We start from the raw sequence: 13216 nt of genomic DNA on the forward strand, positions 1-13216 counted from the left end.
ACTGAGCAGATTTAGAAGGATGTAGGTTAAAATAGTTACTCGGAGATGAAGAAGGTTGCGCAGGATAGAGTAGCATGGAGAGCTGCATCAAACCAGTCTTTGGACTGAAGATCACAACAACAACATTTTTAAGAAATGACTTATGTACATGAATTTTCTTCTTTCTCTCTTGCTTGTTGCACCTCGAGAAATTTGCCTTTCCTTTCCTCAGTATGCAAAGCGATCAAGAATTTCTCACGGAGTTGAAAATGTCGCTTCACACTGTACTTCTTCCACGCTGATAAAACAGCAACATAAAAATTCTGAGGGCCAGTATGCGTTTCAGTTATAAAGTAATATTCCCACTGTGGACTGAAGCGCAGGGATTTGACCGACATTCGTTCTGAGGACCTTAACTATTCCTCGTCCATTTTCATCTCACTAATTTTGGTCTACCGTGAACGCTAGAGAGACTTCGACACCGACGACACAAACAAAACGCAGTAAACAAGCCTGTTACGCCGCGCGCGTATCCGTAACAAATGGGTGGTGTTAGCAGAAAGCTGGAGGGGGCCGGCTGGTTGACAGACAGCGCCCGCCGGTAAGCAGTGTGCGCACTCAAGCGCGCCCGCGCTCACAGTAGTGCATTTGGCCACCCCTGATCTACGGTAAGGATATCGGCTGAAGCAAAAAAATTAAAATTGACACCTCGCAGGTATAAATTTTAATTCACTGCTCGAGCCTACATCATTATCATAGACAAAGGCGAGACTCCATATGTTTCAGGAAAATCAACTGTTTGTGATTTATACTAGCCGAATCCATGAGAATCAAAATGTATTGCGTTTAAAAGGTGGATCAACGCGCCGTCGAACAGTCATAATGTTTTGGCTAATCATTTTGTGTAGGAGGAGGTCCTGGCTCTGGGGTGCGCCGCTGCCACTCACATGCACGCTGCACTTGGGGAGAGGCAGGTTGGCGTCCGGCCTGCGGGCGGCTACCTGTAGCGGGTGACCGGCCGATGACCGGCCCGCGCTCTGCGCTGCGCCGCGCCGTGCTATTATCGTTACGTTTTACGGCAGCCTGCTGTGCCGGGCTGCGACGTCCTGCCTCGCCGTTCTGCAAGGCGTTTTCGGGCTGCCCTTTCCTCCTACAGTATATCACCAGAAAGTCCTCTGTAGCTCTTTCCGGCACTCCTAGCTGCCACTGCATTTCCGTTTGTTGGTGTCGAGGTACGTCTACGGATGCGCTACTGCTGTTGGCACTGTGAAGCACGATCATTTAGTTTCAACATTCTCTATAGATTTTCAAATACAACCGTGGGGAAACAGTAATGACGAAACAGTATCACATGGATGAAGCAATGGCCTGCAACAAGCCACGATAAGAGAACGTTTAGGACAGTGGAACCGTAATAAGCGATTTTAATGGCAGAGAGGTGACGTGCACATATGCCCAACAGCGCCCTCTTTTGTGTAAGCAGTCAGGTCAGTGCTATTCAACGCTGAGTCGGTGCGGAGTCGTCGTACTAACAAGGGGACTGCACGAGCGTGGGGTAGGCGATTTGTCCACAATTTTGTGTGGTGAAAGAGGACACCCAACACCTCACGTGGTTAAAATATTAGGACGCACTATCCGGAAAATCCCGGGAAAAATCGATCCAAAGTTTCTTAGGTAGCCGGCACGGTAGCTCAGCGTGTTCGGTCAGAGGGTTATTAATCTATCAACAACGAACTTCAATGGATGTCTTACGACGTCCGCCCCGATCAGATGCAACGAACGGAACGAACAAAATGAGATAAAAAAAAAGTACTACGCCAGAGGTCTCGTGTCTGATTCCTTCTCTGGAACGTTTTTTTTCTTTCTGTTTCATTTTCTTTGGTTATTCCACCAATTATTCAGAAAGTTTCCCACACCTACATTATCTTTAACAAATTAGTTTCATTATTGAATAAAAATTATTTTCTCTTTGTCCAACAACACAATTCATGGCAGTGGGTTTTCCATTTTTCATTGTAAAGTATATGAGGAGAAACATTGTCTTTTTAATCAGAATAACAAAGTCGATTGGAAAACATTCAATTTTTATACATATAATAATTATAAACAAGAACCGCAGTGGCAATTATCTTAAAAACAAACAAAGCAATAATCTTTGAGACATCTTGCGCAACATATAAAAGCGGATTTTTTACAATCACAGGGCGTTTGCAATAAATCTGTACAAAAACATTCCCCATTAAATTTACGAAAATGTTTCGAGTTTCTGACAATTTTGAGGTAAACCATGCATATTGAATCACGTCTCGGAATATTGGTGACGATAACTGATGGTGAATTATAGAATGAATTTTTATACAATCTTCCCAGGAATTAATTTCACGATTCTCCTGTAACAATGCGCCGGAATTTTTCAAGCAATAGAAGAAAAAAAAAAGTGCCGGAGGAGGAATGCAACCAGAGACCTTTGGCGTAAGGGTCCGAGCGCTAACCATGTAGGCCAGACGGCGGCTCAGCAGTGGACTAACATTTTTTACTCATAAGGCACCTAAGAAACTTTGGATCGATTTTTCTCGGGATTTTCCGAGTAGTGCATCCTAATATTTTAACCACGTGAGGTGTTAGGGGTCCTCTTTCACCACACAAAATTGCGGACAAACCCCCGACCCCACGGTCGTGCCGTCTCCTTGTAAGTGGAAACGTGTAACCCAGTGCAACTATGCCTCGCCACATCGCAAGTGGAATATCGGCATGTGCGTGCCGACGCGTACGAGAAAGACAGGCAGCGGCGCTTACGTCACAAAGGTAATCCTGCGCTCGCTCGCTAAAATCAGCAGACAAACTACGTTTCTACAGCTGTTAACTCGTAACTAGGCGTCTCCGTACAAACGAAAACTGAATCTACTATGGGGATTCGCTATTATGGAATCTTACTGTTATTAGTCCTATAATCATGGGAAGTCCATGGGTCTACTTATTTGTTACGGCTGTACTGGCGTACAATAAAAGGAAATCATGCTAAAATGATTATCAGTTGCATAAGGCACCACTTCCAGCATGTAATGAGTACTGTTAAGCAGAAGAGACTAAGTGCAATAAACAAACATTTATATCGAGTATTGATCTTTAATTGCCGGCCGGTGTGGCCGAGCGGTTCTAGGCGCTTCAGTCTGGAACGGCGAGACCGCTACGGTGTGTGTGATGTCCTCAGATAACTTAGGTTTAAGTAGTTCTAAGTTCTAGGGGATTGATGACCTCAGATGTTAAGTCCCATAGTGCTCATAGCCATTTGAGCCATTTTGATCTTAAATCAAATTTTGCTGTACTACTGTTAATCAGTAAGACTTGATAATAGCAGATTCCAGTGGAAGATGCAATTCTCGTTAGTACTTACACGCCCATCTGCGAGTTGACAGGTTTAGAAACGCATTTTGTCTGCTGAGCTGAGCGAGCGAGCGAGTTCAGGACTGCCTTCCTGACGTACGCGCCGCGGCCTGTTTTTCTCGTGGGCCTCGGTGCGTGCGAACGAACGGCGTAGAGTGATTGGTCTCCGGGAGGCGTGTCTGTCGTTCCGTGACGCTGAGCTCATGCAGCGCACGCAGCTTCAACATTGAGGTGCATGTGGAGCCAGTGGAGAGAAGAGCGCCGTTCACCGCACCGACAGGGTACTGGACAAGATAATGCGACCGCAGTGCAAGATCACCGCCATCTTCTCCATTTGGCCGTAACAGACTGAGCAGTTTCGTCCATAGTATATGTAAATTGAAGGCGGATGACTGCTATCAGCTGCAGCGCGACACTAAGCGGAATCAGCGGCGAAGGGCGAAAATGGGAATGGGTACCGGACCGGGATTCGAACCCGGGATCTCCTGCTTGCTAGTCAGACGTGGCAACCACTGCGCCACGGCATCTGCGTAGTGTCTATTCTTTCGAAGGAACAGAAACCATGCATTCATATAATTCGTCCACAATGGCGGCGCGATGCTGGAGCACTGCAACGAGTGTAGACATGCGTGCTGCGGGCTGGATTGGTGGCATGCATACCACCGTGTAGGCTTCCATTGACCAGAACCCACCAACGCTGCAGACTGCAATAGGCACAAGAACACCGACATTGGCGTGCTGAGTGGTTAACACTCTAAGCGCCAAGCCCGTAAAATTTACGGGCCTGGGATCGCGCGAAAATCACCAAGCCCGTAAAATTTACGGGCCGCTACATTTAATTTCATTCAAAACACTGCAACGTTATTTCTACGGGTTTGGCCAGCGCTATACGTTTTTCAGATGTTTATTAACAAAATGCGTCCATAGATGTCACGGCAGCGCTGTAATTCATGTTAAAACTTATCTTTGCGTTCTCAGTCTGTATATCATTCAGTTGTTTGTCATCATGTTTCGGCGCGGTTTATCAGACGCAGAAATTGCGGATTTGATCAATCATAGCGACACTCTGGATAATGTAGAGAGTGATTCAGACGATTCTGAATGCAATGGTGTGTTTGAAGGTACGTATTTCCGAATTTTCCACGTAATTGTGCAGTACGCACATATCTGTTGAACATGTGTAAACGATGTATGTAGTTACACATAATGTGATATTCTTTTTAGAAGACGAGATTGATGACAGTTTGTCTTCAGATGAAGACGAGAATGATGTTGAAGGTGTTGCTTCAAATCCAGCAGCTGTGCCGTATCCGAAAGACAGTGAGTGGACTGCAGTTGACACCTACCGACCTCTGCCTGTCAACACGACACCCAGGCAGATACTAGTGGATATTGATGAGTCGAGTTCTGTACTGGATTGCAGTAAAGTGTTCCTTACTGACAGTGACGTAAATGAACTCAAGAGACAGACAAATTTGTATGCATCACAGACAATACAGAAGAAAAGAAGAGGAAATAATCTGAAGCCCCATTCAGTTTTGAGTTCGTGGAAGCCAGTGACTATAAGTGAGATGAGGCGTTTCTTGGGTATTATTTTCCACATGTGTGTTTCGAAAAAGCCAAAAATTGCGGACCATTGGAGCACTAATCCTGTTCTTAGTTGTAACTTTTGTCCCCATGTCATGAGCCGTTTGCGTTTCACTCAGATACTGTCATGCTTGCATCTTGTTGACAATTCAAATCAGAAAAAACCAGGCGAAGATGGATTTCATCCACTTTACAAAGTTTTGCCATATTATAATAATTTGAAGGAGCGATGTATCCAGGCATATCGTCCCTCAGAAAAAGTGACAATTGATGAAGGAATTTGCCCATTTCGAGGTCGTGTGAGTTTCCGTGTTTACATGCAAAATAAGCCTCATAAGTATGGACTGAAAGTATATGCTGTTGCTGAAGCCAGTAGTGGCTATGTTGTAAATTTTGAAGTTTATGCTGGTAAGCATATTGTTGACAATTCTTCGTCTGCGGTTATTTTGCGATTGTTGTCTGACAGCAGCTTGCTGAACAAAGGCCACACTGTGTATTTAGATCGATTTTATTCCAGTCCAGAGCTATTTCAGCAACTGGCAGAGAAAGGCACTGGAGCTGTTGGTACTGTGAACAAATCCAGGAAAGGATTGCCTAAAGATTTAGTATCTGCTAAGCTGAAAAAGGGCGAAATGTCTTTTCGGCGTAAAGATAATGTATTGGCAATGAAGTGGAAAGATAAGAGAGATGTGTATACATTGTCTACAAGGCATCAAGCAACATTTGGTACGCATACTAAGAGAAATGGGTCTGTAGTATTGAAACCACTTCAGGTACTTGATTACAACCTCAATAAAATTGGAGTGGATATTGGAGACCAACGCCTGCAGTACAATCCGTTCCAGCACAGAACTGTGAAATGGTGGCGAAAATTATATTTCCATTTGCTGCTTATGGGAGTATCAAATGCATTTTGGCTGTACAATGCAGTGCACAGGAAGAAAATTACAATAACAGACTTTATAACAGTGCTTGCAGTTCAGCTTGTTGAAGACGACACACTTGAATTCATTCCAAGAAATGAAGGAACTGTAGGTCGGCTAACAAAGAGACATTTTTTGCAGCACATACCTGCAACTACTAAGAAGTATGCTGCTCGTGTGTGTCACGTGTGCAGTTCCAGGAGCAAGAAACAGAGTGGCAAGGCTTCTCGCAAAGAGACACGATACGAATGTGAACAGTGTGGCGTTGCACTCTGCCTGGAACCTTGCTTTAAAATTTTCCACACTAAAAAACAATATGATTCTGTGTGAAATTTATATGTAATACTGTATACTATCAGAAACATGTAATGTAGTGCCACAATTTTGGTTAAAAATAAATCACAATTGTATTCCCTTATTCGTATGACTTTTTCTAAATTCTTAAAACATCTAAGTGATTTCTATAACTGTACCTTAAAGCTGTGCATTGTAAAGTAGTTTCTTTCACTCAGAATTAAAGTAGAAATGTGCAGCTTCAAGATGGTACCAAATTTGCCACAATCCAAACAGTAGATTTGATGCAGTAATTTTTTTAATATTGGTAAAATTGCCCGGTTTCTAGGGACGGGTGCATAAAATAGGCCTGGTACAGAGAGTGTTAAATGTAGTGTTTTGGACGACTTCTGCTTCAACTTGGCCTACAATGATGCCCGCATACACGTTCCAAGCCGCCGTGGTGAACGCAGTCGGGCAGACTGCATTGATAAAAGGCATAGCGGACAATTGGCAATTTTGATGGTTCGGGGCGCTATTGATTATAACACGTTATAAAGTTCTAGTGCAATGTTCTTTTATTAATTAATTTGTTTGGATTACGTTTAATGAAGTCTGAACTGTAGAATGGATACAAAACTCGAATTGTCGTGTTGCTTGTTGTAAGTGCAAGTGGTGTGCTTACTCTGTATTATTGTTAGCAAAACGTTACACGAATTGATTGGGCAATGGAACTCCCAATACCAATAAAGAAATACCGTCACTGCAAAATACAGTCAGCTCTGTTCAAAAGCCGGAAGGGGTGGCCGAGCGGTTCTAGGTGCTACAGTCTGGAACCGCGCGACTGCTACGGTCGCAGGTTCGAATCCTGCCTCGGGAATGGACGTGTGTGATGTCATTAGGTTGGTTAGGTTTAAGTAGTTCTAAGTTCTAGGGGACTGATGACCACAGCAGTTAAGTCCCATAGTGCTCAGAGCCATTTGAACCATTTCTGTTCAAAACTGATAACTTTGGTCCCTGTGCACGTAACAAATAAATTAAATTGTCTTACCTCTAAAGCAGCAACGGAGTAACGCGATATATTCTGACCCCTCATGGAAAAAAAATTGCTAGCTACAGGCTCAACAGTGTGCAATGTTGGCCATAAAACTTTGAAATTCACATGATATTCTTTTGGCTGAAAAACGAGAACATTTAAGAAAATCCAACTTTTAAAAAAATATTGGACCTGGACAGGAAGGCGGTACTGACTATGGTGAATTACTAACACTAAGTTTTTTTTAAGCAAAATTATATTGCAAGTTACGTTCGGCTTTTCAAAAACATTGACAATTGAGGTTACATTACTCACAATTGATTCACGAACAATGACATTTAAACAGCAAAGTATTATCTAACCTCATTAAACCAGTATAGATGAAAAACATCAAATTAAATATCGCTCTGTTAACAAATGTTAGAAGCATTACAAAAATGAGATACCTAACTAGCCTTTTTATCTAAACAGTTTACGTAAATTCTGGGTTTCTTTTTTTTTAAAAAAAATCATATGGGACTGAACTACTAAGGTCATTAGTCACTAAGCTTACACATTAGTTAACCTAAATTATCCTAAGAACAAACACAGACCCATGCCCGAGGGAGGACTCGAAGCTCCGCGGGGACTAGCCGCACAGTCCTTACTGCAGCGGCTAGACCGCTCGGCTAATCCCGCGCGGCTTCTGGGTTTACTCAACAATTACAAATTATCAGCCAACTCATCTATACTAACGCGCTGGTAAAAAACAAAAAAAAATCATAATTATTTAACATCTTTACCTTTCTTGCATGAAGACTTCTGCTTCCAAGTCTAACAATTTGGGCATACCTAACTTAATCTAACACTTGGGGGCGGCTTCACACAGCACACCACAAAAACTGCGTACTTCACCGCCTTTCCCTCACAGACAGCTACCTACAACTTTGCGTCAAGCGCTCTCTTACTCCAACACTAGCAGTATCTCTGGGTCTGCGATATACAGCCTATCAAAGACATACATCGTTTATAAAATCGTATTCGGGAGCCACACACAAATGTGCCCCAGTATACGCCTTTCAACGTTATCTCGTCTCCGACCTATGGAGGGTAATCTGAACAGCTACCGATACTTCAGGGTGGTTTTATAACCCGAGGCACTGCCCCTCCTGCTGGCCTTTCCACATGCCGTATTTCAGGAGGACAACATCTTGCCTCATGTGGCGAGAAAATCCAAGCCTTTTTCGAATAACGACGGGTATCGTTAGTTCCCTGGCCTACCCGTTCGCCTTACACGTCGCTCATCGAAAATGCTGGTAGATGGTCGGTCGGCAACTTGTTCGTTCAGGTCTCCCTGAAGCCACAGCCGATACTTTGTGGACGCGCCTACAAACCGCGTGGCACAATATTCCCCAGCAGCATATTTTGGCGCTCTTTACTTTCATGCCAGCATGTCTACCGGTTCTGATTGCAGCACGTGGTGGCGCTACTCTGTTTTGAATTTTCACAGTCACAGTGCATGTACATGTCTATAAATCTAACCATTTGAGTTAGTATTTTGTATGTAGTGCATAGACGTCTACTTGTGCCATCCGAAAGTAAGCCATTCCTCAAGTCTCTGTCTAGTGTGTTCCGCGGCGATCTGTGAGTTTCAAACCGTACAGGATGATAGTGATAAACAACAACGTGTAGAATTTTGTGGGTCCATTCTGGCCGTGGAGGCGGAAGACTTCAATTTTCTTTCACGTTTAGTGCTCCGTGATAAGGAGATGTTCCATCTAAATGGAAAAATGAGTCGCCACAAGGTAAGAAAATCGCTGCTGTGTTCCGAGCATATCACAGTCGAGCACAAGTTAGTTAGTTAGTTGCGTGTTCCAGGGGTCCCTTGAAAGATAAATCGTAATAATGTGGAACGCGTCATTTTACATACCCATCACATCTTAATTTTTAAATATGGCTATATGCTGCACATGCGGGTAACTAATTCCTACTTCCTACCTTTTACACATTACATCATCATTAGGTGACCGATCACACAATACGTCCGTTGTAAGTTATTAGTTTATTTGTGAATTGCTGAAGGCAACGCATTAGATGTCACAAGAATAGCTATAATTCTTGTTATGGCACGTATTTTACACATATTCGGTCCCGATCAGAGGTTTATGCCCGTTATTTTGATGATGGCATAGCTCCAACAGACGAAAGGTATCGGTAAGTATAATATTTCTTTTGGGCTTAACACGGTTCAAATTTAACACAATACATTAGACAAGAAACCCACTACTCTGGTAAGCTCTCCCCCTACTCCTGTCTACAAGTTCATAGTTAGTTACACAATGTGTCATTATTCATCTTTCTGGAAACGTAACATTTAGCGTAACTTTGCTAGGAAAAGCGGTTGATTGATGCACAAAGTTCGTGCAATGTGTTCAAAAATTGCAACAAGTATGGAAGACCGCAAACAGCTAATAGATTACAGTTGGAGACAGTGCTGCGCTGGTCACAGTTTACCTATTTTTTCTGGGCCGTTAGAGATTTCGCTGACAAATGCCGTAGAAGCTGCTGCGTAGAGCTGTCCCTCCTTCCCTTCATCCTTGGTAGTAAGGTAGTGTGTGCATTTACTCCTTACTCGAACGAAGCTGATCAGTCAGGCACACTTTTTTGTATTCCGTTTTGCGGATCAGCAAACAAGTATGCAGCTGTAAATACAGGATCAGCATAGTGACGAAGCTCTAGTCCCTGACGACACCGCTCTTCTACAGCAGCTGTCCAGCGGAATTAATGGGAATCCACTGGTATCAGTTAATTGTAACCCCTGCGCTCTTGACTTGTTACCAAGTTATTGTCGTTTTGGATACCTTGGGATGCTAAGAAGTTTATAACGTACAAATAAGTGGGACGATTAATTCAGAAGTGATCAAATTTTATAGGGGCTATAGTTCTAAACCACTGACTTGCTGATAAAAAGTGATAAGTAGCAGTGTAAATTTAGTATGTTTTATTTGTTTTCATTTACACTTGTAACAGAGCTCTAATTCTTGAAGAAATGTCGAAGAAATACATATACCGAATAGAAGGAGTGGTCAAGGAGAAACTTTTTCAGTTTGTTTTCAAATTTTACTTCCCTACCTGTCAGTCATTTTATATACTTGGGTAAGGTATCAAAAATTTTTGTTAGAGACCTGTGCACCCCTTTTGTGCTAAAGACAACCTTAATGTGGCGTAAAAAATGTCATTTTTCCTTCTGGTATTGTAATTATGTACATCGCTGTTCCTTTTGCACTGCAGTGGATTATTAGTAGCAAACTTCGCAAGGGAATACATATATTGTAAAGCATAGTCAGAGCACCAGATGTTATTCTTATAGAACGTTTTTGAGCAATTAAGACTTTCTTTCTTAAAGATTTGTTACCCCAGAACATTATTCCATATGACACTACAGAATGAAAATATGCAGAATATGTGAACTTACAGATTTGTCTCTCCCCCAAATGTGGATGAACTAAACTGCTTTGAGAGTTCGTAAATGTTCTTTTTCTAATTTAAATTGTCATAAATATGAATACTTAAGAATTTTGAAGTTTCCACCCCATTTATTATTTCCTCACCGTGTGTTACACTCATCATTTTAGTACCCCTAGACGTGCCACGCTGAGTATGTTGCGTCTTTTTTATTTCAAGGGTGACACCATTCGCAGAAGAGTGTGTGTCCAAATCATCTTATGTTTTAGATTGTGTCCCGTGAATTAGGTATCTTAATATATTGATGTTGTGACTTTTCCACAACTACGAGAACCTGCCGAAAATCTCATTCTTCTACAAGACAAAGCAATACCGCATTGGTACCCGCATCTAAGAGTATTTCTTTGCTATCAGTTGCCTCGTCGGTGGACCGACGGTAACGCGTGAACTGATCTCGCCCAGCACCACGGTCCTCCAAGGTCGCCTGATGTCAGGGTATGGACTCTTTTTTCTATCGGGTTCTCAAATACTCTGTCTATATGGCTCCTACCCCAGTAACTCTGAGGGGACTGTGACGCCGCTTACTGATAGCAGTGAATGCACCAACAGCAGACATGCAAAAGTATGGATAAGTTTGACCATCTTCTGGATATATATCGCGCAGTCTGTGGAGGACACACTGAACATTTGTCATAGGTAAATTAAAACTCTGATCTTACAAGTAATTCATGAATATGATTCGTATTTTTTAAACACACTGTACTATAATCATCTTTTTGGATGTTGATGCTGTTTTCTTCTTTTCGCGCTTGCTGAGAAAAATTGGAGAGTTTTTCCGTCTTATAGAATTCGGCAACAGGTGGAATATCTCTCCAATTTACCCTGTACTACACAGTTTGTAAACCGTATTTAATCATGGAATAGTAAACTTACAGTCCATTGTAAAACAATTTCAGTATTTTCTACGGCCTAGCTTAGGTACGAGGGCTATCCAGAAGATAACCTCCGTTTTCATGTACCACAGGAAGTAGTTGAGAGAACGGAGCAATCTTTACATTGACTAACACAGCTGAGCAGTGTGCTTAGAATTTGTGATTGCGAGAAAGCAACATTGCTTGTCACCGCCCACAAAGTGGACGCTCAAAAAGGAAAATCTCTCCAAACGGGGAAATACGTTCCGTAATAGGGAGTGGCAAAGAAACTTTACGCCGTTCACATTTATGGCTAAATATGAGCTTTGATCGGACCGAATGTGACGAGTCTAGGTGTGCCTCAAATGTGTAGTTTGTTATAAGAGTGGCAGTACAAACGCTCATTCCGGTGACAGAAGGGGCGTTCGTCAGCAGACGGCAATGCTCGCCCACACACTGCTCGGCGAGGAAAAGAACAATTTGTGTCAATTCAAAAGTAACTTTTTGAACATTTACCCCTCAGCCCTAAAGTGAGTAGAAGTGATTTCTGCCCCTTCAGTCACATGAAAAAGTTAGTTTGTCTTTAACTGTTTTGACTCCTATGAAGAACTTCAATATTCTGTCATGTAACGGATGCAATCTCACGCGGTAGAATTTTATGTAGAGAAAACTGACAACTCCTTAACAGATAGGATACATATTTAAAACTGATTGCTGCTAACTTACACAAGCTAATACAGAAGTTTATAATTTTAAAATAAATTTGTTTCAACAATTCCAGCATCTTATTAGCCTAATGCAGGTTACTTTCCGGAGCGCCCTCACACAATACAGTGCTGCATTCCAACATAGAAACGACCGTAATGATTTCCAACATCGCCTTCGGAGACTGTTCCGCACTATCTCCAACTCTTCCCGCTACCAGTAAAAGTACGCTGCCGGTATTGGAGATTTGACCAATAGCCGTCCCGTCACGTCCTACGTATTCTCAATTTGCGGTAGATCTTCTGGTCGTGTTGGCCTGCCGAGTTGGAGAGTGCATTGTGTAACGCGAAAAATGTGAGGACTTCGACAATGCAGGAACAGCAACAGAATGGGTTAGATGTACAATTCAAAGTTACCTCAACGATCAAAATTGATTACACGCTATGGCCACCCACTCCTCGATGTTGGGATTTGTTGTTTATGTCACTGCCTCATATAATTCGATACTCTCTCTCTCTCTCTCTCTCTCTCTCTCTCTCTCTCTCTCTCTATGACTCTCTGTCTCGAGCCTCACCATCCTTCGGAGAGGAAAAGCAGACCTAAATTTCGATGTGATGTCTTCAGCAGCGTTGAATTTGTTAAGATATTCTGTATTCGGTAGGAACTGAGAGGAATGGCAATCTGAAGTCTAACCTGAAAACAGATCTTTTCACAAAATTATAAGAGTTATTGCGGAAAACGTGGGAGTGAACGGTTAGGTTATTCAACATGTGCTCACATGCAGTGTGGCATGACGACAGAACTTATGAGACGGCAATTAAATAATGCATTTAAAATAAATGTAGTGCTTTTAAAATAAAAGGAAAATTGTCTTAGGATTAGCTACAGACAGAATGTAACACGTGAAAAGCGAGTTAGTGAGTTTTGTTTATCAATCTATCATATGATTCATGTAGCTGGTGCGGAATATGACA

General features: G+C 42.4%; 1 protein-coding gene across 1 annotated transcript; it reads left to right on the forward strand.

Annotated features, from left to right (window-relative positions):
- Positions 1 to 4550: 4550 nt before the first annotated feature.
- On the forward strand, positions 4551 to 6203 carry LOC126474573 (piggyBac transposable element-derived protein 4-like). Its single transcript, XM_050102050.1, has one exon. It carries the CDS (start codon positions 4551 to 4553, stop codon positions 6201 to 6203), a length of 1653 nt encoding a protein of 550 aa, XP_049958007.1.
- Positions 6204 to 13216: the final 7013 nt, after the last annotated feature.

This window comes from Schistocerca serialis, chromosome 4 (genome assembly GCF_023864345.2).
Source record: "Schistocerca serialis cubense isolate TAMUIC-IGC-003099 chromosome 4, iqSchSeri2.2, whole genome shotgun sequence".
Taxonomy (NCBI): domain Eukaryota; kingdom Metazoa; phylum Arthropoda; class Insecta; order Orthoptera; family Acrididae; genus Schistocerca; species Schistocerca serialis.

Coding starts and splice junctions, on each gene's coding strand:
- LOC126474573 (XM_050102050.1), top strand. CDS start 4,551: ATGTATGTAGTTACACATAATGTGATATTCTTTTTAGAAGACGAGATT.